At 39.8% G+C, this 24,299-nt stretch overlaps 1 protein-coding gene across 1 annotated transcript in view; it reads right to left on the bottom strand.

The window, feature by feature from the left end:
* The window catches only part of LOC105280161, a 386,539-nt gene that overhangs the window by 175,211 nt on the left and 187,029 nt on the right, over positions 1-24,299 (bottom strand). Inside the window, exon 4 of the mRNA XM_026967845.1 lies at positions 7,689-7,873. Within this exon, the coding sequence (XP_026823646.1) occupies positions 7,689-7,873 (185 nt within the window). The remainder of the gene's footprint in view (positions 1-7,688; positions 7,874-24,299) is intronic.

The raw sequence follows: 24,299 nt of genomic DNA, 5'->3' as shown, positions 1-24,299 counted from the left end.
GCAATCACTATCTTAACAATTGCGTCACCGTTTTTTCTCGATTATTAATTAAATAAAATTTCAACTTTTGTAATGTAATTATAATCCACTAGAGTAACATTTTACGAACAAAAGCGTTAACTAATTTCAATATCATAATTTTTTAACGTAAAGCTTTCCGGCATAAATTGAGAAAAAAGATTCATTATCATACATGGGCTGGGAAAATTGATCCAAGTGATTAAATCCAAGATCAAGTTTCAGAGGAAATCGAATTTCTGCTTAGTACCGCGTCTGCTATACACATCCATGCTCTTATCGTTGCTTCCTGCGTTGGAGTGCACAGAGCTCGAGTTTCGTCGGTTTCCCGGAAATAACAAGTTAGTAGATTCGGTGGTTCTCGATTATTATCTCATGGTCGAGTCTGAAAGTCTAAGTTCACCGCGAACGTTGCCTCGAAAAACCGCAAGTTTCCTTGCGACAAGAGGCAAAATCTGTTGCTTTCTTATATTACACTCTTTCCTACGTGCGATATTGATATTTGTACACTGCGAAAAATTTCCATCGGATAAACGGATTAAATAGTGTTTCCGATTGTTAATTTTGTTTACAATTCTGATTAAACCGATTAAATGATGGATGTATCCGATTACCTTCATCGGATATGTCCAATGATCCGATCATCATTTTTGTCTTAATACAATTTAATCGGATATATTCGTTTGTTATACATTAGATATATCTTTCTCAGTGTACTATTATCGTGCAGTATGATCAACTGAAAGAATATGGAATGAAACGAGACAAGAAAAGCGTAAGATGTACATTCATGTACTGTAGTGTACCAACTAATTTTATCTTTAAGTTGTCTTTCAACAAACATGCGCGGCGTGACAAATAAAACTGTTAAAATCACCATAATTGGTCATAACTGACGCGATTGCGTGTGCCTTTAGGGCAATTCGTACACCGCGTTATTGCCGTGCATTGCGTTCGATCCGTGTTTGCGAAACAAAATTGCAATCGATACTACTACTGTTAACATTTGGAAATACTGCATTATATCGCGAAATTGTGAGTTGATGCGTGTATCGCCCGTAATGAAACGGTGAAAACGCCCGAAACAAAATTGTCCCGATAATAACGCGCACTCGCGTTGCCCCGATATTAGTTAATTGCACTCGTGGTGCATCAAACGAATTTCTATTAAATTTCGCTTACAATGTATGCACACAAAATCTAGTTCGTGCGATCACGCTACATCGGGCTTTTTGCTTGCCCGCGTTACTCGCTGGAATTTTCGTTCGCTCAAATTTCATAATGTGAGCAGCTTACCGCGTATATATGTATAATGGCGACGAGTAAAACTACTATCGCCATAATAAGCTTTGAAATAATTAATATCCGGAGCACCTGTAGCAGCAATTTTGATCGCCGATGCGATCAGTTAATTAATTAATGACATTATACTTTTGTATAATTTCTAATGAATCTTTAGGAAATTTCGGTTCAGAGCAAAAGTATCAATTCCTACATATTTCCTGTACAATTCAATATCCAATATTAACCAGACGTATTTCACGATAAAAAACTATATGCGTGGGGCATATGATTAGAATTAAGATTAAAATAGATGTAGAAAAATTGTATAAATCACTTACATATGGCGGATGCATAGACTTGAGGTATATTAGACTTGAGTGATATTTGAGAAGTGTCTATTACTCGCGATAAATGCACTTTGCATTTTCCGCGACGGGGCTCTTGCGTCTGCGCAGCGTCTCGACTCGAGAGCAAAGTTTTCGAAATGCATTAAGGAAGAGAAAGAGAAAGAGAGGGAGAGAGAGAGAGGGAGACAGAGAAGTGAAATTGGAAGAAACCCCGGCGTTCTTAATTCGCTTTTAATAGAATTCCGTCTAATGCATTCGTAAATAATGCATTCTCAGTATTGCGCAAGCCTTCCCTGCTCGCTTTGCGTCGGCGTATTCCGGGTGTCACTGTCGACATTAAAATCGCCGCGAGACTGGGGTGGACTGAGGCGGCAAATCGCGAAGGTGAGACGTCGATTACGAGCGATGAAACTTGCGGCAACAAGCGGCTTAGTCCGCCACGAATAGGGATAATCCTCCAACGTGCCAGTTGCTGCTCTCTCTCCTCTCTCTCTCTCTCTCTCTCTTTCCTCCGATTACACTCGTTCCCTCCTTGAACGCGAAATGAGATTACGTCTGACGTGGCTAGACGCAGCGGAGTTATTCACTTCCGACGTAACATGGCCACTTTATTCGACGGTACCATATTCTACGTCCGTTCGCCGCCATGTACGATATTGCGTCTACATTTCTTGACGATCGACCTTCCCGGTCGTCTCCTCAATAAAGCGCATCGTTTCGCGCTTGCTCTCTCTCTCTCTCTCTTTTTCTCCAGAAATAATGTCCGTAATATACAGCGGATGAGTTCCGTCGAAGATTGATTCTGCCATCTCCGCAGAAAAAATGAGTAAGTGATAATAAGTACTCTTGTTTTCTGATTTCGGAATGACAGTACGCTCAATTCATATTGATTATGACTTATAAAACGATAATATAAGAATGATAAAGAAATAAGAAAAATATTAACATTATTATACTGTTACTAGAAAACAACATTAAATTTAAGTAATTCAATTTAATTTAATTAATCTCATTTAATTAAATTTAATTTGTAAAACACGAAAGATTACATACCAAGTCAATGAAATCAACGTTATCAACGGATGTACACTTTCTAATTAAAATATAATTTACCGTTTGCAGCATTACGACTATATGAGACTAAATCGTTGCTCGACAACTCGGAAGAATTCGATATTCTGAGAGAAATTAAGAGCAGTCCGTTCACGCGAACTGATTAGCCCGAGTTCGCGAGCTCGATCGTTATCCGGTACCACCCCCGGCGGAGGAAAGCGCTCATCGCCGCGTCAGAGACGAATGCACGGGAATGCAATTCATTTACTCGCGATACGCTTTCTATCGTGGCAGAAGGGAAAATGCGGAAGAGAGTAAAGGAGATGCGGTCGGCGCTAAGAGCGATCGCCAAACGAGCGCGAACAAACCGTGCGAAAAAGGAAACGGAAGTAAATAGCTAATCGTCGGGATGAGGAAGAACGGGGGAAAGAGTGCAATCGGCTTTCAATCGCATCGACTGTACGTGGTTTCGGAGTCCGCGTATAGTTCTCCTGAATGTCGGTTGATTAGTAATCATCCCCTAGAAATAAACGATCGTTCACGGTACATCGCACGAATTCTTGGCTTCTCGTATAGGCGCCTGAAAGACGAAAGAAAAGCGCGAGAAAAGCGATAGACACGCAAGGGTTGTTGCGAATTGCGAGAAGCGTGTGTCTGTTTAATCAGGCCTCAGCAGCAGAATCGAATAGGTATTGTTCATGATTCACTTTGCTATTTGAACAGTTTTAGCAATTAGAATTTATTCTTTCAGCATAAAAAGTCACTTTCACTGTAGGAAAGTTTTTGGTAAAAATATGCGTTTAATGTGCGTCATTACTGAGCGAGGAAATGCTGTAACGTTTATTACGTATATCTGCACGTTCATTAGAGGTAACTTAATTAAGAGGCTTATACTGAGCAACTAGTAATTGCTGCGTATGTATCCTGTAATAAACAGAATATATCTTTGATCATTATAATGATCGGCAGTAACAATCAACGAAATAGAAGCTGAGATATATGTGTTTAATCAACATTTATGTGACTTCGTGTTCATGATTCATTATAAATTATAACATGTGTTTAATCAAGATAACTTTAGTTTCTTTAAATTGATGCATGTAACATGCAAAGTTCTGTTAACTGTTCAACATTACACATACATAAGATATCTCTCGTTTCTTTATTAACGTTAAGATAAATATTAAGAAAAAAATCGTCGATCGATCGGTTTGCAAGGTGCTTTCTTTTGATCGCCTACAAAGAGTTATTTTCTTTCGCGTGGATCGAAGACCGGAAGGAGATGCCTATGTTCGCACAGGAATGCGAATCGAAATATCTGGCAATTCGATTTCGACGTCGACGATACGAGCTATCCCAAAGTTCAAAGCGAGATCAGATAGATCTGTCTTCGTGCCTGAACGTGATAATTGGAACCTTCCGATTAAAGATAGTTCGAACGTGTGACAAAGCGGACGTATCATTGTTTTCACAATAGAATTTAGGGATCGTTTCCTGTTTGTGCAGAAATATTATCTTATGTTATTTCTTGTAGATTTAAACATTTAATATCTAAAGTTTGAAACAAAAAGTACTGTAACATTTTAAATATTGTATTATTTACATTATTCTCGTATTTTTATCGTAATATTTTTATCGCAAAAGTAATATTGGTAAAACGATCTTAATTTATATAATATTCAAATAATTTGCTTTATATATTATTTCTTAATTTAATTAATTGTTCCAAACAAAATAATAATTAATATTTCCCTTCAGAGCATATTGAAAGTAATTTGTATAATTAAAAATCAAGACTTTTGCTTTAATTTTATATAATATTTATTTGAGCAAATATCATATTTCAAATATTTTTAAAAGTATGTATAAAATTAATGAAAATATGATTTATAATGATTCACAAAACTCGAAAGAACTTTTAACGTATTCATTTCATTTTGATATTCCTTGCAGATTGAAGTTGTTCTTTTCACTCTGCCATTATTCAGAATAATGTGCCGTTTGCGATAGTAATTTGTTACCGTTACGCGGAAAGTCGCGGTGCGAAGGGTATTAAAGTTATCTCCACAGTTCGCCCAATGCGAATCAAAGAGACTCACTGTGACGGCTTTACTATCTTTTTGCTCTATTTTTCCGTCCGCTCCTTCCAATCGCCTTCGGTTCCTTTGAACCGCGCGTAAGATGGTACCGGAAAGTAAAATATTTCCGTCGTCGAGTTGACTGAATGAGGTTGTCGCTCGTTTGACAGAATCGACGCCAGCGTTCCTCCTCCCACCCTCGCTGTCTTTTTTCGATTTTCCTTTTCCCCCGTCGAGTACTCTAATCAGGAACGCTGCTGCTCTTCTAGTGAATTTTGCATTTTCGCCGTTGGAAATAGCAGGGACTCCGCCGAGGAAAAGAACTTGGGCGCGAGAGAAACCAACCCCGCCCCAACACCGTGAAATAACTGATGACGTAAGCTATTTCCCTCCCAGTTTACCAGATTCACAACGGAAACCTGAGACACACTGAGGTAACCTGATGTTTATCACCTTCAGAACGCGAAAGCTTATTAAACGTTCCCTCAGCTTCTGTTGAGTATCGTCTAACCACCCGCGCGCTCACGTTTCATTGTGAGTGAACATTGAACACCGAATTGAATTTACAGCATGGACAAGTTGAGGAATGAACTTTAATATACAAATCTATTACAGGGATCCTAGATGCGTCTTCTTTCCTATCGTTGTTGCGTAAGCACAAATATATAAATGATTCTAATATGCCGCATAAAATCTCTATAATAAATAAATAAAGAAATATAAATATTATAAATTATAAATTATACATTATTATTATTATTATTTATTATAAATTTATTAATTCTCCTTTTTATATTTTTATAAATATAGATTTATCTTCTGTCGACAATAAGTTATAAAAGGAGTTTTAAACTGTATTTTCGAAAGAAATAATACTAGAGAAATAAACAATATTACGAAATAATATGGTATTTTAATAAATGTGCCAATTTACGTTACTTAACATTTATATCTGCTTTCATATTTTTACTGTGACATTTTTATGTTTCAATATTTTGCAAATATATGCAAGTTATATAATCTGAATAATAGGATCGGATATGTATGCGTTAATGTACGTTAATTAGAGCTTATGTCGAAGAATCGCGAGTTTATCGGAACATTTTGCAATACTGGAGTACCGATATTGAAATTCGTGATTTTTAACGAACGTTCGAAGTTCAGTGACGCGACACATGAGTGGGTTCTAATTGAAATTCTTACTCTGACTGAAAAGAGAGGAAGAGAAAGGAGAAAAAGAGGTGAGACAGCTCGAGGTATGCGATCGCTTTTAAATTGTGTCCTCTGTGCACCAACGCTGAAAACCCTTTGATCGGTGATGTCAAAGCCGATGTACGCAACCGTAAATTTATTATCTAGCCATCAATATTTCATACAAAATCCATAAAGATCTGAGAAATCCGTTTTCCCGTAAACAAATTCTGTTTACACATTCTACTTTTTAGGATTCCATTTTCGTGCAACTTAAATTCGAAAATAAATTGGAATAATAATAATAATAATAATACTTGAAACATAGTTTGGCAATATCAAAAGTGGATTTCTTTGCAAATATGTCTCTATCGTAGAATGTGTTTTCAAGATAAATAAATAATAATAGCAAGCAAATAAATAATAATAAAGCGCGATTGTCTTCTAATACATCAGACATAAATTTCATTCTCGCGGGTACTCTTCATACTTTTCTTCATATATCTTTGCGTCTTTTGTTTCCCCGCAATGATGAATTTATCGATCTTCTCATAAGTGCTCTCTAACTTGAGACTTAAATGCTTCAGGCGCGGGTATTTATTTTCCGTTTGTTCCACTCCCGAGCAAATCCCGAGCTTGAAGAAGAAACTCAATAATGAGTAGGATTTATCACATCTTATGTAGGAAATAAACGGAGTGCTTTTGGGAAACAAAGGGCAAATCGAGTGACAAATATTGAGAGAAGACGCGCAAATGAACGAGAGAAAGAGAGAGAGAAGGAGAACATAGTGTCGCAGGATGCAAGTATTCACGAGCGGCAAATATTGGGGAAGGAAAGGACTTGTGAGGATTCATGCAAGGAACAGCAAGAGGGTGAGTGTGCGAGACAGGGGGAGAGAAAGAGAGAGTAGGAGAGAAGGTAAAGAGAAAGAGAAAGAACTCTCTCGTTAACCCGAAAGCCTGCGATAGCTACACAAAGTTCGCGAGCGAAGCTTTCAGCTGCACTTTTCCTCGAAACTTCCGGTTTATTAAGAGAAATTTAGAAAGTTTCAGTTCTTTTGCGTTAAGTTCAAACCTGCCATACTGTAGGCACAGCAAGTGATGAGCATAGATGCAACCAGTGTAACTTGGGAATGAGCGTTAGCCGCAGAAGCAATCTCGCGCGCTGCCTCTTGATGAAACCGCGAGCAGAGAGGAAATCGGAACGGCTATACGTGTCCACGTGTGTTTAACAAATAAGACTTGATTTAAAAAAAATAAATGTGGAAATTGATATTATTGATATTAAATTTCTATTAATTCACGATAATGTTGTTGGATTGAATTAAATGAAATACACGTCACGTATAAATCTACATGTTTTTTATTAAATTGTTGAATTAAATAAGTTGAAATAGATATATAATAATAATATATATGTGAAAGCACATGTTTTCATGGATGGTTCTTTCTTTCAATATCACAGGTTTTTCCCTCAGTCTCAATTGCAGTTACAGCGTAAAATGCTGAAGGGTAAAGTGTTCAAACTACCCTAATAGCGTCGGCCGTTAATCCTACGATCTAAAGAGCGATATTTGTTCGGCGATGAAAGCTCGTGAGCCGAAACAGCCACGAAAGGCAAGAAATCCGTAGAACGATGGGGAAGGCCGCGAAGGCAGATTTTCCGCGGCGGGTGCCGCTTTAATGAGGCTATTATTCCTGAAGTTTGTGTACATACCTTGGATAAAGTGGTGGGATGAGGGTAGAGGTTGACGAGGCAGCTCTGCCGTCTCTGCCGCCAGTCCCAGCGAGTCTCCAAATGCGGAATTTCCATGGTGTCACAAATGCTCTGCACGTGAGACGCCGTTTGCGCGTTCTGCGGTCCAAAAATCGCCGCCACGCCACCCCGCAATAAATGGCACACTGTAACGTACCAGAACACGGATTATATAACGCGGTCAGTGAGAGTTATTGTTAACGTACATAACATTTATTTCTCTTAAGTCGAGAGAGGAAATTTGGCGAAACTTCTGAAAACTTCCATGTTCCGAGTTAGCTCAAATGTTATACATAGGTTCCTTTTAGATAAAACAGAAATATACGAGAAGAATTTTTGGCGACTCGAAAGTTAAGACAGTTTTAAAACATTTTCTTGTACATAAATAGCATCCTTCAAAGAGTACCACTCCTTATATTGTTATATATTAATAATTTTATTCATAGAACGTTTTTTAACAGACTGCAGGAATATTATGGCACTTCTTTTGAGGCGTCACAGGATAATTGTTTTTGTGCATAATATACGTTTCGCATATATCCTAGCATAAATATGGAAATTACGCAAACTGAAATTGGGAGATAGGTAGGTAGCACGGTTACGTGCATCGATTAATTAGCCAGCATGCTTCTGTTATGATAATGCATATGTAGATGCGAGCGTAACACGCTGATACGCGAGCAAGATAAGCATGACGTAAACGCCGAGAGCAGCGCACTGTGATGTTAAGCTGAACGAAACGGAATGACCTGTCCCATCATAATATATCGATCATGTTACCGTCAACTAACGCGGTTCAGGCCGTTTTGCACATCGACAACACCGTTGCCGTCCGTATCACATGAAGCCCTTTATCGATTAATCACGCGGACTTAATCGCGGAATGCAACACCGCGTGCAGGCGCGTCTCCCGGACTCACCAATTCTCCACCGTGATAAACGAGGAGGTATCACACGAACATCCGCCTGGATCTTCCACCAACGCGCGATGCATAACTCCCGATCAATCCCTCCCATTCACTCGCAATTTAATTTGGCGAATAAATGTTTTTTCGTTACCATCGCCATGGCCGACTTTGTCCGCGTTACATCGCGTTTCCCTTCGCGACGGTTTCCCTTCTCCTCCTCATCCTTTCCGAACGATAAATCACCGTGCCGAGTCACCAACTCGAAAGCGAATGTCGCGAACTCCTCGTCTCTCTTGCACCCGCATTCATTTCCGGTCCGTTCATACTACTTCATTCACTTGTTCTCCGCGGCGAAAAAACGATCTTGCTGTCTGCGAATCTTGAGATCTGCGGAGATTCGCGGGTTTCATCCCCTTCAATTACATCCTCGCCGCGATTGCCTTGTCGATTTCGTTGCGGTCTCGTTATCTCCGTCGTGGATGTGATTCCCAGCAGTCAATCGTGGATAAGTCATAATGAGAATTTTTTGCTCATGAAGGGAGAGAGAAAGAGAGCGCTGCCCTGGATAAGTGCAAGCGGAGAAACTTCGAGAGAAAATTGTCTCAGCGCCTCGCCGAGCACTTGGCGGAAGATTACTTCACGGAACTCGTTTATGATATCTTTCATTAATAGAGAAAAAATATTTCGACCATCATCCTCCCCGTTCCTGGAAAATTGCTGGAAACTGAAAATTACTCGAAAGATCGTTCCGTCCAACGGCGAATGTCGCGAGTGTGTTCCGATAGCGATATGCTTGTACCTCCTCGTTAAATCAGCATTTCTCGTGGTCGCCATTTATTTTCACTCATACCAGTAATTAAATTCTGCGACGTGAGCACAAGCCCTCCTAACGAACTAGCATTAATTTCTCTTGTCTTTCTCGACTTCGATTTAAACCGCGATAATTTTCCTTTTTCCGATGTATATGACGAAAAAAAGAACGTACTTTGAAAGAATAACCGACTGACCAATCCAATATCGCTATTAATAATCACATTTTTTACATTTTCTTGAAAAATAATAAATTTATTACGAGAGAATCTTTTTCAATTACACTTTTAGCGTATATCTTATTAATTAGTAGTAATTAGAAAACATTTATAAAGCTCTGTTGATTTCTTCATATTCATATTCATGAAAAATAAATATATTAGCATTATCAGTTTACTATTATTTTTATATTCAACATTAAATACTTTTCTTTTATGACGACATTTTAATGGTTCCAAATTATTTGATAAAACATTTATTTTCATTACATAAATAATTTGAAATTAACGTTGAAAAGAATTCAAGAAGTATTGTATGCACCAACATTAAAATAAAATAAAATAATCACGTAATAAATTTCCATGATTTATTTTAGAGTCAAACTTGAATCCGTGGAGCAATAATTCTCTTTCCTCCACTAAATTTTCACCAAGCCAGAATCATTTCCAGGGTTTGACAAAAAGTTGAGGACGCAGGGAGAACGCGTATTAATTGCGTCGTATACCTGACCTTCCTGAGAATTTGATTTCGCTTTGTAAAAGCGTAGCATCCGGTCGCAGAAGCAGAGCGAGCAAATGGATGCAAAGTCTCTACTAGGCGAGTGACAGCTTTAATTTGGGAAGCTACCTTTTGATCATTTATTCCGAGCGAAAACCGTCTAATGTCCTCTGCAGGTTGCCCCGGTCAGGCAACAGGATTAACTCAGGCTGGGGGATGGCAGAGGGTTCGTATCCCTCTGTCCGCTCTTCCGTGCCTCACCTGGCCATGTACCTTACTGCAGCCGGAATCTCTATAATCGACGGACGAAGTCGGCATTCATGGGAGCCTCAAAGTAATACCCAGACAGTGCTGGCGGCGTTTTAAGGTTGAAATATGATATGCGCTATATTGAAATTCCGTATGCAATTTTACCAGGTGCGGCCCCGGGGCGCTCCCGCGCATTGCCTCGGTATGTATCGAGAACTCTGGCAGTTTTTTCTCTCCTCCTGCTTTTTTTTCAGTTGGTCACGAGCTTGCGAGCTGCAGGTCTCGACGGTCTATTTTCCAAAGGAGGAGTCAGGGGCCGGAATCAATTCGAGTTGCATTGTGGCCCAGAAGCAATATGTGCGCGCGTCTTTTGCTTGGCTTTGAGACGCAGTTGTGAGACGGGATACGAGGAAATCTTTTTATGTATCGCCGATGATGCCCTATTCAAGAGAGATATGCAAACGGCGGGAAGTAAGGGATCAGTAAATTGCATTTGGTTTCTGCGCAGGCTGAAAGCAGGCTGCGGTGCAGCGATGTAACACAATTTGAGAATTACACAAGTCTATATTTCACGGTCAAGAGAACATTAAATTAATATGTCAATTTTAAGAAGTTGTAATACATAAATTTGTAATGATTATATAAATAGGTAATCACAGCTTTGTAATGTATACGCGTGTAAACTATTATATTTAAATTAAAATATAATAATACAATTTTTCTCAAATAAAATAATATATTTTTAATGTTCCATCGACCCACACAACGGATATCAGAACGCACTCGAGCAGATATCAGAGGAACGTATAGTTGCAAACTTATATTCTTTTACGGTGTTTTGACACGGATGGTAACATGCAATGCATCTCGCATGCTTTTCATTCTGATCATGGAAACGTAAAATATTGCATATCATCGTTTATTGAGCTGCAGTGTTGCATGCAGCCGTGGCTCGTCCTTTCAAGAACGAAACGAGCAATCGCGCGCTCGCAGTTGTCTTTATCACTTTCTAGCGTCATGTGTATAACGCGACAACGGAAATACATGAATTTTACAATCTACGTAGCCGCCAGAACGTCTTCATTTCCAATTCTTGGCTCTATCTTAGATTCGTATCGAACAGTAGTGTACAATCCGCGCGCTTTCTTGCCCTGAGCTGCATAAGTACTTCGAATATAACTCGATCTTGTGGCTCAAGTAGGTAACTGAATGCATATTGTGGGTGTGACCGACTCGACATAGCATCCAGTTGTTCTGGCTGCGTCGTTCTGTCCCGGCTTTGCTCACAGATAGGATTATCGCTCGGTAATGTATCAAAGCCAGCTAGCGAGCGATCCTACGGCTAAATAATATCTAATTCCGCGGCTCTCTCTTCATCCCTGCCGGAGTCCTCCTGCAGCGCGAACCTTGATCGCGCCTGTTCATCTCGTCGACTGTAATTTCACCCTCTACCTCAAAACCGCTAACGAGCGTCGTGACATTAACGCGCGCTTTACTTTTTCCTTCTTTTTTGTGCGCAAGTGACGTGAAAGCGGGTAATCCTAAACCTTTATGTATGGTCGTCCCTGATTTTAAAAAAATAACCCTTAAAACGTGCCTGACATTTAGATTTTTTATAAAAGTTGTAAGTAATGATGAATGTGGTAATATTGCAAATTCATAAATAATGATGGAAAATGAATAAAATATGCAAGATATTCAGCTATATGTATATCAGAGCATATTGAGCACAATACATCGTTTTCTTATTTTTAGTACTTTTTATTATTAATTCTATAAAAATGTAATATACAGTAGGACCTCGCTAACTCAAATCGCAAGGGAAAAGCAAAATTCTTCGAGTTATGGAGGCTTTCGACTTATTGAAAGTTTCGAGTTAAAGAGATTAAATAAAATATATTTTGAATTACAGAGGTTTTCTACAAAATGAGTAAACTAATTAAGGATTTTCGAATTGTAGTGGCTCAAACAATTAAAAATTTAACTTATAGAGGCATGCAGGACTTTTCTTAACTTACATAAGTTTTACTTATTATGTATTTTAATACTTATACGTATTTTAATAGTCACATTATTATGTAGACTATGGTTATTTAAACATGAAGGCAATCTTCATATCGCTTCGAGTTACAGAAGTTATCGTATAAAACTTCGAATTACAGAGGCAATCTTCGACTTGTAGAGGTCGGGTTTCTTAAAATTCGAGTTATAGAGGTCAAATGAGGCGACGGATCCTTGCAAAAACTTCGAGTTAAGTTCTATTTTTTTTCGAATTATGGAGGTTTTTGCCTCGCAACGGAAGGGAATAGATTAAATCTCTAACTTATAGAGGTTTTCGAGTTATAGAGGTTCGAGTTAACGAGGTCCTACTGTATCTCTATATTATAATATATCTCTTCTCTTTCTTTTTTCTCTTTCCTCGAGTATGTATATATTACTTAATGTAATATATATTAATATAATATATATTAATGTAATATATATTAATGTAATATATATTAATATAATATATATTAATGTAATATATATTAATGTAATATATATTAATATAATATATATTAATGTAATATATATTAATGTAATATATATTAATGTGATGCTTCTAGAATATATCCTAAAAGAACCTATATATATGCACCTCTCTTTATTTTTCTTGCTATTTTCTCAGTATTACACAGGTCGAAATTCTCTCTCTCTCGTCAGGGAAGTGATATGTTTCCATTCTCTTGGGGCTTTTCCCCGTCGGTTTCACTCGAGTGTGTCAGTATGTCTGGTGTCCACCAGCTATAACTTCGCTCCCTCTCTCTCTCTCCTTCGAGAGACGCTTCCCTTCTTCTCTTGCTCGTTCCCTCTTGCCTTGGTCTTTCCTTATTCAAGATTAGAGAGCATTCGATAGCGTAAGAGTATCTACATTGCATGCCGTACTCCTACCTTCTTCTTATCCAGGGATTTATATTCTCGATCCGATACGTGAGCGCGCGTCCGCCTTCAATTCTTATTTCTCGGATGACAGGTCTGATTTGCAAGTTGGGAATCGAGCCTCAGCTCGATTTGCTCGAAATCTGCCGGATCTCGACCCGCGGATGAGCCGGCAAATGTGAAACGACCTGTGTTAACTTTGGCACGCGATCATGGGCGACGGGTTCCCGGGAACCCTTCGGGGTTCTTACTCGCCATAAACTTACTCAGTCGCGCAACGTAACGGTCGCCGATAAAGCTGCGAGAAAAGTTGGGGTATCTCTGATATCGGTTATCAGCGTGGTTAATAGGATATTCTGTTTTTTACGACTCGGCGCCCGGGACATTTATAGTTTTCGGTTTATTGAATTCTTGTTGGCGACTCGTTTAGACCGAGCTCTCTGGTTCGCGCATTTCCGTGAAACACACGTGACAAGCAAGACTGATCAGCTTCGATCGGCTCCGCTTTGAAACAGTGTCAAAGTAGAGGTTGATATTATTATTGCACACGTGTATATTTTTTTATTCATTATTTTTACATCTCCCACCCCTCTCTTTTCATATAGTCTCGTGTTTCGATAAATGTTTGTTAACATAGTTAATCTTCAGTATCGGAAGTGGCTTGTATGTTCTTTCTAAAACTGTTTGCAATACCTATTTTAATAATTACTGAAGATTTCTCATATTTCGTCTAATATTTTAATTCAACTAATCAGGAAATATGAATTAAAAGAATCTTTAGTAATTATACGCGATATTAACTTTTCTGCTTCAGAGTTCAATCTTCAATAAACGGTGCAAGATTCTTCGATCTTAATTGTTGGAATAAATCAAGCAAACCTAAATCAGTAAAATGCTAAAACTTAACAGGAAGCTTAATCTATCTTTTAAATCACTCGATCCTACTCGGACCATTCAAGAGTGATCATTCCGAAATGGTCATTACCGGGCCGGGCGGACGAGCAAACTAATCGTCTTTTTGCTCCCGTTCCGAAATCCGACGCGCGTGCCGATTTGTACCCGTCGATTTCACGAGCGAGAGCAGCAGGATTATGTTAATTCGCTCGTCAGCGCCGCGCGATCGTGGATGTTGCCTAGGTGCTGCATCCACCACGTCCACAAGATATAGATAAAGAAGAACTGGCCTGGAACAGCGACAGTAGGATGCTTGTAAAGCTTTGAGAGTGATTTTAATCCCTTCGCAATGAGGGCCGAATTGTCCTTTAATCTTCCTAATGCCGTCCTCGGGAAACTAACTGCTACACCTGGAAGTGGAAGAAACTCACCTCGCTCGGGAACGAATGTTTTCTTACGTGAAATCTAATCATCTATCCTCCGACCTGAATCCCGTCCGCCACGTGCACGATTCGGGATTCCATCTCATCGTCAAAAATTCTTCGTTCCACTTTTCGGCAACAAATGAAACATTGTTTCACTTTGCCATGCGGCCGTAGGCCGAGTTGTGATCAATTTTACGTGAACAACGGAGACTCGTTTTGGGGCAAATGTTTAAAGTAGAAAAACATCTATTTGTTTAGGAGACAAAGAATATACGTGTTTATCCAGACTAAAATGTACAAAGCAAATAGGAGTGTGTGTGTAACAAGATAAATCGTATTTTGTTTTTCGTAACTGAGCCCTCATGTTTCTGGCTTTCGAGCGCTCGGTATCGATATCGAACTTTATGGAACGTACGTTTTGCATGTATCGTCAAAATAGACTCGTTGAGATAGAATTCGCCGGCTGCAGGGAAGCAGGAGCAATAACGCCGTATTCAAGCCGTTCGATTTACTAAAAGCCTCACGTTAATTCGAGATGCCGATGCTTCTACATGGCATCGCCATTGACCGACGGTTAAATGCGCGCTCTCCTTTGCTGCGGTTGGGACGAGACTTTGGTAAGAGGATTTAGGTTTATCGCCGATCCGTCGAACGAACGGAGATCTCGTCACAGCCGAAGACCGATAGACGTACAAATAATGCATTGCTCGCGTCAGACAAAGAACCCTTCCTCGCGCGAAACGTGCTTTATCACGTTCCGTCGAGGCACGATCCCGATACGAAGATAAAAGCGACCGGCCGCGGAAAGAATGGGAATGGAAGATGTCCGCATTACGAGATCGGTGATCCTTCACGCAGCGTTGTGCATGCATCCCGGGCTGAGAGACGTTTAAATTGTCGACGGGGATTAATCTTGTCGCTTGTCATCTTAATTGTACGCCAAGTTGCATTTTCTTACGTACATACTAATTGGCTACAATAATTACCCAGTGAACAGGAAATGTGCAAGATGCCGGCAAGATGTCTACAAAAAGATAAGGAGATGACGATCAACAATTGTGCAAAATGTCCCATGCCGTGATGCAGATCGTGACGGTTTCCTTCCTCTGATTGGTCGGCTGTCATGTGACATGCGCCATGTTAATACCACGTTATTCAAATGTCGTATTTATCTGAAGGTGAAATGAGAACGTTATGTCAATTGCCCATTATATTGGGTCGTCCGGAAAGTTCGTACCGATTTTTAATAGATGGCGTTGGCACATGTCTGAATATATCAATGTTATTGAAAACATACGATTTATATACATATGCTTAAAGGTGACATTTCAACGCATCTTTAGGAAAAAAGTTGTTTCAGATAAATTGATTCGTGTCAGTTTTGTACTCTTTTGAAGATGGAAGAAAACAAAGAACATTTTAGACACTTGATGCTTTTCTATTATCGGAAAGGCAAAAATGCCTCACAAGCAACAAATTCGATATGTTCTGTTTACGGAGAAGGCGCTTTAGCTGAAAGAACCGTACGTAAGTGGTTTGCTAAGTTTAGAGCTGGTGATTTTAACCTTAAAGACCAAGAACGCTCGGGCAGACCTCTACTACTGATGATGACCAAATCAAGACACTGATCGAGAATAACCCGCGCTACACGACACGTGAATTAGCAGAGATACTGAAAATATCGAAAACCACTGTCCACGATCATGTAGTGAAGCTTGGTTACGTAAGTCGCTATGATGTATGGGTTCCGCATAATTTGGCCGAAAAAAATTTAATGGATCGCATTTCCATCTGCGACTCGCTGTACAAGCGCAACGAAAACATACCATTTTTGAAGCAATTAGTGACGGGTGACGAAAAATGGATCATTTACAACAATGTAGAACGAAAAAGATCCTGGGGTAAGCGAAATGAACCAGCATTAACCGCTCTGAAAGCCGGCCTTCATCCAAAAAAAGTCATGCTCTGTGCTGGTGGGATTGGAAAGGAATCCTATATTATGAGCTCCTACCACACAACCAAACGATAAATGCAGATAAGTACTGCTCGCAACTGGACGAATTAAAGACAGCGATTCAGGAAAAACGTCCAGAATTAGCTAATAGGAAGGGCGTCGTGTTCCATCAGGACAATGCCAGACCTCATGTTTCTTTGACTACCCGACAAAAATTGTTAGAGTTTGGCTGGGATGTGCTACCTCACCCACCGTATTCACCAGACATTGCACCTTCAGACTTTCACTTATTTAGGTCTTTGCAAAATTCTCTTAGCGGCAAGAACTTCAACTCTTTGATCGACATAAAAAACCACCTTGAGGAGTTTTTCGCCGAGAAACCTAAGAAGTTCTGGGAGAATGAAATCTTCCAGTTGAGTGAAAGATGGACAAAGGTTGTGAAACAAAACAGTGCATACATAAGACAATAAATATTTATCGACATAAAAAAATGTTGCCTTTGCATTTTCCTTCAAAATCGGCACGAACTTTCCGGACGACCCAATAGAAAAAGGTCAAGTTAAATTAATTGCGGAATCATTACGGATCTGCATCACGGCATGGGATATTTTGCACAATTTTTGATCGTCATTTCCCTATCTTTTTGCAGGCATCTTGCCGGCATCTTGCACATTTCCTGTTCACTGGGTAGTAATACGTTAGTACACTTTAGATCATAACAGTGATCCTGCCGATGGAAACGCACTAACTTTAGCAAACCATATACCTGGTTACAATATTTTCTAAACGTCATTTGTTCGCCGCAAATCGCGGCGAATTAATGTTGGACCAGTTAATTCGAATATTCCTCGTCGGAGTCAATAGCGAATCATCAATACGTAATTTACGTATGGCGTAGCTATGCGGATAAGATTACATGTTCAGCGCTAGTGTACTGTGTAAAGCGTAGCGGAATTACGTTATGCATAGTAAAGATGTAATTAAGTACAATATAGAGATAAAAATGTTCAAACTGCGTAACTGTGCAAACCGCGTTGGCTGAGGAGATAATTACACATACATCATGCCTCTATCTTTTACTTCGAGATCATCGTAACCCATCGGCGGGGTACAAGTCGGGGCTCTTTCGCCTGATCTTCCCCTGTTATCGCGAGCAAGTTCGTCCTTATCTCACAATTACGTTACAAAGGACTTGGATTATTCCCGCGGCGCCATCGCTCATGTGATTCTTCGCGACGACTTCGGCAGTTCTCCTGACTTTCAGTAACTCGATATTGAGCAGTCCTCTTCCTCCTTTTCCTCCATTTCTTAGCTGCTTCTTCATTTTGTCTCGTTTAGCGTTTCCACGGTAACTCTTTCTCGTCTATTTTTAAAATTTCTCAATGACAAATTTGAAAAATACGACAAGTTTTTCGTTGCTATTTCCAATTTTTTCGTTATTGCACTTGATGCTGACACGTGTGTGACCTCAAAAATATTTTCGCAAAATATCTTTTGTCATGACTTGAGGCGCGAGTGCAGGACGTATATCGAAATTTTGAATTCAGACAATGTATCCTACCATATCTTTCTATATTTCTTGGGTACGTATTGTACGTATTCATGACAATGAAAGAGTTAAACTGGGATATAAAGGACGGGGTTATTGCTCCTCTGTCGCGTCGGTTTGTACGCAGAACGATAAATGGGATGGAGATATAAAACCGGGAACGCTTCTTTCGATTTATGCGAAGCCTTTACATTCGGCTCAGCTCCTATCGGAGTGTCGCCAAATGGAGGGAGAAAGCGTCACGTTTTAAGATGCAAATGAGGATTAAGTTCGATTGCGTCTATCCACAGGCATCATTGACGATCATTTTTCACGCGCAATCGGGTGTGACCAGAAAAACTGCATAAAGCACGCAATAAATTACGCAACAAATGCGGGAATATAAAATTTAAATAAAAAATATATGAGAGAAAATAGAATTAAAAAACACATACTTTAATAGATAAAAAACATATATCGCAGTTATGAGTTACTTCCGATTATATAAATTCGAAACCGATAAGCATAAGCAAATGTGCGACAAACATACAAAATATACAACACGAAATACAGTAATGCATTTATTATGCATTTTTTCGATTTTTAACACTTTTACGATCTTTTACGATCAAATCGGTAAGTGTAATTGAAACGGACACGACAAAGGGTTAAATGTTCACGCGCGCGTGCTGATCGTTTTCGCAGTCAATTTCCTGACGCGCCGTTGAAAGGATCATTCTGGACGCTCTTTAAACTCTCAAGTTCTTCGTGTCAAGTGCAGTTTTTGTGCAAACTTCGAAGATTAGCTTAATGCATTAGCGCGAGGGATCGCATTAGTCAGCTCTCCCTATGGTATGCTCCCTGAGTTAACCCATCGGTTAACTGCTCTCTTCCAGAGGCCAGGAGGAGTCCATCGGTCGAGTGCTAAAATCTCTTCCGCTTCGGAAGACATTTCTGGTGACAGCAAGAGCAAACTGCCGCGGCGAAACAATCGAAACAGGGGGAATTGAATTCCGCTGTTGATTCCGAGTTGCGCCGAGTTATATACTGTACACAGCCCGCATTTTTATTCTTTGGCATTCCTCGCTTGATCCGTTTATATTAGCTTTGTTTTTTGGCGATAACCGAGCGGGTGTACAGCTGAAAAAATACGTATTCGTACGGAGTTATATTTGCCGATGTTTTCGTTAGCCGTTCCGCCGTTTGTCCAAAGACTAAATAAATACGGCGACATTTATCGCGAGCTATTTCATTAAAACGTGGCGCGTGTCTTTCCTGTTGCAAGATCGAATAAAATTTATGAAGAGGGAGGGGATGCATGCTGCTTGTTTCATCAATTTAATTATAATATATAATTTCTCATTTACGCAATCTTTAGCTGCACTCGACCACGTTCATGACTTGATAACACGAGAGCAATCATTTCTGCTCGTCACATCCGCGCTGCGATAAAAGTTTAGATTCCTGCACGCAATGCATCAATGCGCGAGATATATCATGGGGAAGCTGTAGTTGAATCTCAACAATGCCGCTACGAGCTATTACGATTATATGCCCTTCGGGCAATCGTAAGAAACACGTTCCAACTATAATATACGACCGTTATTCGAAACGACGTGCATGATGCAGCCATTTCTCATGAACGATCGCGGATGCAATAAACTTTAGCCATGCGAGAAAATTATCTAGCAGTCCTTGCGTTTACCGTTACGACTTAATTTTTAATCTCTGGTTTACCGTCAACAATACTTAATTTCCAAACTGACGAAAATGTTTCTACATTTCATCTTTTCAAGAAGTTTTGATGGATAAAAGATCCGAAAGAGATTGTGGCCGTTTTGGGGATGGCACGGCTCGGTTAAGATTATTTTCCATACGAACGATATTTTCTACGAGTCTTCTCGTTTCGCGACCATTCGCGTTAAACTGGGAATCATAGTTGCGAACGTAATCGTGCCGACGAGATCGTGATTTACTGTTATGTTGCCGGCATAGTGACCATTTTATGACCGCCTTAGCTGCCATTACGGACATTACTGCCACGGACGATATTATACGCGCAGCGGCGGACCGATCCATTTTTCAAGAGTCTCGCGAATGTGGCACGGGGATTTACCCTGGTTCCATATACCCCATGCTCACGATATAGCTTGCCTTATATGTGTCTACACGGAGTGTCCTATAACGTTCCCGATAAACTTTCTCGATTTTCCTCGATTTTACTATAGTAAATATATTTTCGTCGAATAGTGATAAGCATAAAAATTTTATCACAAAGATATTTCAACAATACTTCCATTTTTATTTATTTCTCCGTTTTATTGTATGCCGCAACTTTTTTTGTGTCTGTACACGCTTTCTAAATTATCCACAAAATCCTATTCTTTTGTTATAGTTTCATATTAATTTTCCACTCCACTTCATATTAAAATTTTGATAAAAAGTTTCATTATTACAACGTGCAGCGCGTTAGAAAAATTGCAGCTGCGAGAAATAAACACTTCGTCAAATTTTTGCTAAAACAAGGAAAGAAAATTGCCTCCAGGTCTGGTCAAGCAATTCATAGCCGAGCGGACATAAATATGTTAATAGTGAGAAACCCTATATATATGCATATGTAGACACGTACATATATGTATATACACAAAAGCCGCAGGTTCGTGCACGCATATACCTGGCGAAGACCCTAGCAGACCCAGAATAGTCTGGGAAGGTGGATCGGCTGACGGAATTTTCACGGGCGTGCTCGTTCCCTTACGTTATGCGACGGTGGTTTATGGATTTTATGAGGCGGGGGTTCTCGTATAGCACTGGCCCCCGTGAATCGCAAGCGGAGTGCTTATTTACTCCTTGGCTCGTTAATTCTCACTAGAGTAAAGCGCGGACGCGGTAATCCGGCCGGTAGACGCCGAACGAGGATCGTACCGCTTAAGACGAGTTTGCATGGCTCACTTTTGATGATCATCCCGACTATATCATCCCGTATGAAAGAGGGATATAGACAATGTCCCCACAAAGACGGCTGTTCGCGTTAGGCGGCTAAAGAGGCAAAAGCGTGTTCCATTTCCCCTTGTTTTATATGGTCATCCGAGCGAAACGTTGCGACCGAAGCTTATAAACGATATTTCATTTAGTATATTGTGTACAAGAATTGTTGAAAAGATATAGAGATTGGACATCTGCGAATTACAGAGAGAAAGATTAGATGCATTATACAGGGTGTCTGACATAAGGCGAAAAACCTCTCGCCCACAGGTAGATCTCGTCAAACTGAATTAAAAAGTCCTATACCATTTTGCAAACAACCACGTAAAATTTCGAGTAAGTAAGTAAAGAAAGTTCGCTAATTCAGCGGACGCGATTGGCAGCGAGGGAAGTAAGCGTGAATGAGTGTGTGTGAAGCTGGCGTATCATTTCGCGGAAAATCATTAATTATTGAGAGTTCTGGCTCCCTTTTTAATAGTTCTAGAGTTCCTGATAGGTTCCGATCATCTCTGCAAATACCAAACAGGTGATAAGAACAGAATTTAAATCGCGTTAGACATGAAGCTTTATGAGGTGATTTCGTATATTTATAGGCAATTCGATGGAAACTCGTGATATAGTAATATATCGAAATCGATGAGGAGAAATAAGTCGGAGATAGGTTTTATCAAGATTGTCTTTATATTAAATTTTGGAAAGAATTAAAAATAGTTCGTAATGCCACATTACCTTGAGAAAAAATATCTCTATATATTATTTTATTTTTATTATGTTAGATATAATTAATATTTTTATAATTAGTACTTCAGTTGTACTAATTATATCATTCCTTATTAGTATAAATTTAATAACTCATTAATAACAGATTTTATTATGACAAATATTATCCAATATACAAATATTGTCCAATATGTATCAACTAAAATCTTGGAAATTCGGGATAAACTCAGGGAATGTGCAAACGTTGATCATATTCCAATTGCACTTGAAAATTTACACATCGTAAATATTTAAGATTATTGAAGCTGTTTCGTTATATCTTGCCATTAATTTCTAAGGTAGACCTCAGTAATGGGAGAGAAATTCCCAGCGACGTCGGGCTAATTCTCTGTCGGGATTGGCCGGATAATCGCGGTTCTACAGTATTCTATACTTTCTCCGTAGGGAACAGTAGTCATTTGTCTCGCGGTAATCCAAAAATCCATTGAGGAAACTCCGAAACCATAGATTATATCGGAACTGAGTGGTATGAAAAGAGGAAGAGAGGAAGAAGAGCGGCAAGTCGGGAATGGTACGCTCAAATACGCAGGCGCGAGAAAACGCGAAGAAGAGACATAGAGATAAAGAGAAAGGGATACCGTGCACATTCGTCAGATTTAAATATATTAATTTTCACTTCAGCCGCACTGGGGTTTTGTCACTCGGTGAGCGACAATCACACGGTAGGACAGAGAGCGATTTATCGCGTTTGCCGGAGCTTCGAGTTAACGAGAGCACGAGATTCTCGGCTCTTTCTCGTGGACTTGGCGATGATGCCAGGCACGTCACCTGCGAAAACGCTCTTTCCGCATTAACCCACCCGCCGATTATCGATATCGACTCTCGAGCCATGCTCCTCTTCCGCTTGTAATACGGAATTGATACGGTTCGCTCGTAACCGGCGCATCCGCTGCATTCCGATCACAATGCTTACTGACGCGAAGCTCGAGTATTATTCTTCTATCGGTTCTTCCGGTGGTAAAAGGGGTGTCTGATGGGATCCGATCTTTTTGCGCATAATTGTTTCCAGATCGCTGGGTAATGGACTTAGCCACGCGAATGTGACGAAATGCACTCGAAAGACGTTGGGCATTATAATTGATTGGTATACCATTTGCGTTTGTGTATAATTGATTCGCTTTCTCCCCTGAAGCATTGCTTCTTTCCGAGTTTATCGGGGAGAAGCAATACATCACTTTATCCGCGACAGCGTAACGTGAAGTCCTGCAACGCCGAAGGATGAAGGATCGAAATGTCAATTCGGAAACTTGCCAGGCAAGCAATGCGTTGGGGCGTGACACCTTTCGAAACTCCTTCGGTATTCTTCGTATATTAGAAATGTACCGGCTAACGAAAGAATAAATCGTGTTTACAGATGTTAGCGTTGAAAATATGAAGTTTTCAGAACGCTTTCGGATATAATAATACAACGATTAACGTAAAATGTCAAAAACACTGTAAGATCTAAAGAGCTAAATATAAAACTGCACTACAAAGAGAAAGAGAGAGGGAGAGCAAAACCAAAGAAAACGAAAACAAGATCATTCATAACAAAATCGTTTTATTCTGAAATAAAAAACGTCAAAGATAAAAAAATAATGAATATTCAGTGGTAATGAACAATATTGCGCATATTGTACAAGGAACATGTTCTAATAAAAACAGGTTACCGCTGGATGATGTTTGCGTTGAGGAAAAGGAACAGAATCCACGAGAAGCGGGGGATGCAGCATATAATCGAGGGCGGACCGGCGCATGTAAATGCAAAGGCTAACCCGGTATTACGCATTCAAAATGTCCGGCCTGTTTTTGAACGGGGAGCCCGATCGGAGGACGGTTTTCTGGCGGAATCCGCGGTATGTAAATGTAGCGGCTGTATTTGCATACGGTGAAAGGTGCGCACGATGTGCGTGAGTTGTGCGGTCACACGCGGCCACCGCTCGTACGTGTAACTCACCGTGCATTCCGCTATCGTACGCGCAAATTGTATAATATCACATCCGGGGCGAAATACGCGATCATGGTCGCCGCCCGCGAATTGCATCGATCAAAAGTTTCTCGATTGGTCAAAGTGAGGACCATTGTGAGGGAAATCTGAGCAACTGAAATCGGAAGTCCCGAACTTGTTAAAAGCGCACCAAATCAAAAGGTTTTAATTGTGCCGGTAGAAAGTTTGTTTCGCTTTCCGCTTCCGCGACTGTTTTTTGCAGTCAGCTCTAATTATTTCTCCGACTAAACACCGACAAGTCAAAATTCCATTAAAGGCCGCTTGAAGTAAAATGAAAAACGAAATTTCTCTTTACATTTTGCACGTTGAAGAATCATTAATGCCTGATGGCATTATGATTACTGCGCCTTGTGCAACACACATCAGAATACGTGTTAAAACAGCTGAATCATCTTCTCATCAGAGGTTTTCAGTTT

Source organism: Ooceraea biroi, chromosome 2, assembly GCF_003672135.1.
Source record: "Ooceraea biroi isolate clonal line C1 chromosome 2, Obir_v5.4, whole genome shotgun sequence".
Classification (NCBI taxonomy): Eukaryota; Metazoa; Arthropoda; class Insecta; order Hymenoptera; family Formicidae; genus Ooceraea; species Ooceraea biroi.
The sequence above is the reverse complement of the archived record's forward strand: the minus strand, read 5'-3'. Positions and strand labels throughout refer to the sequence as shown.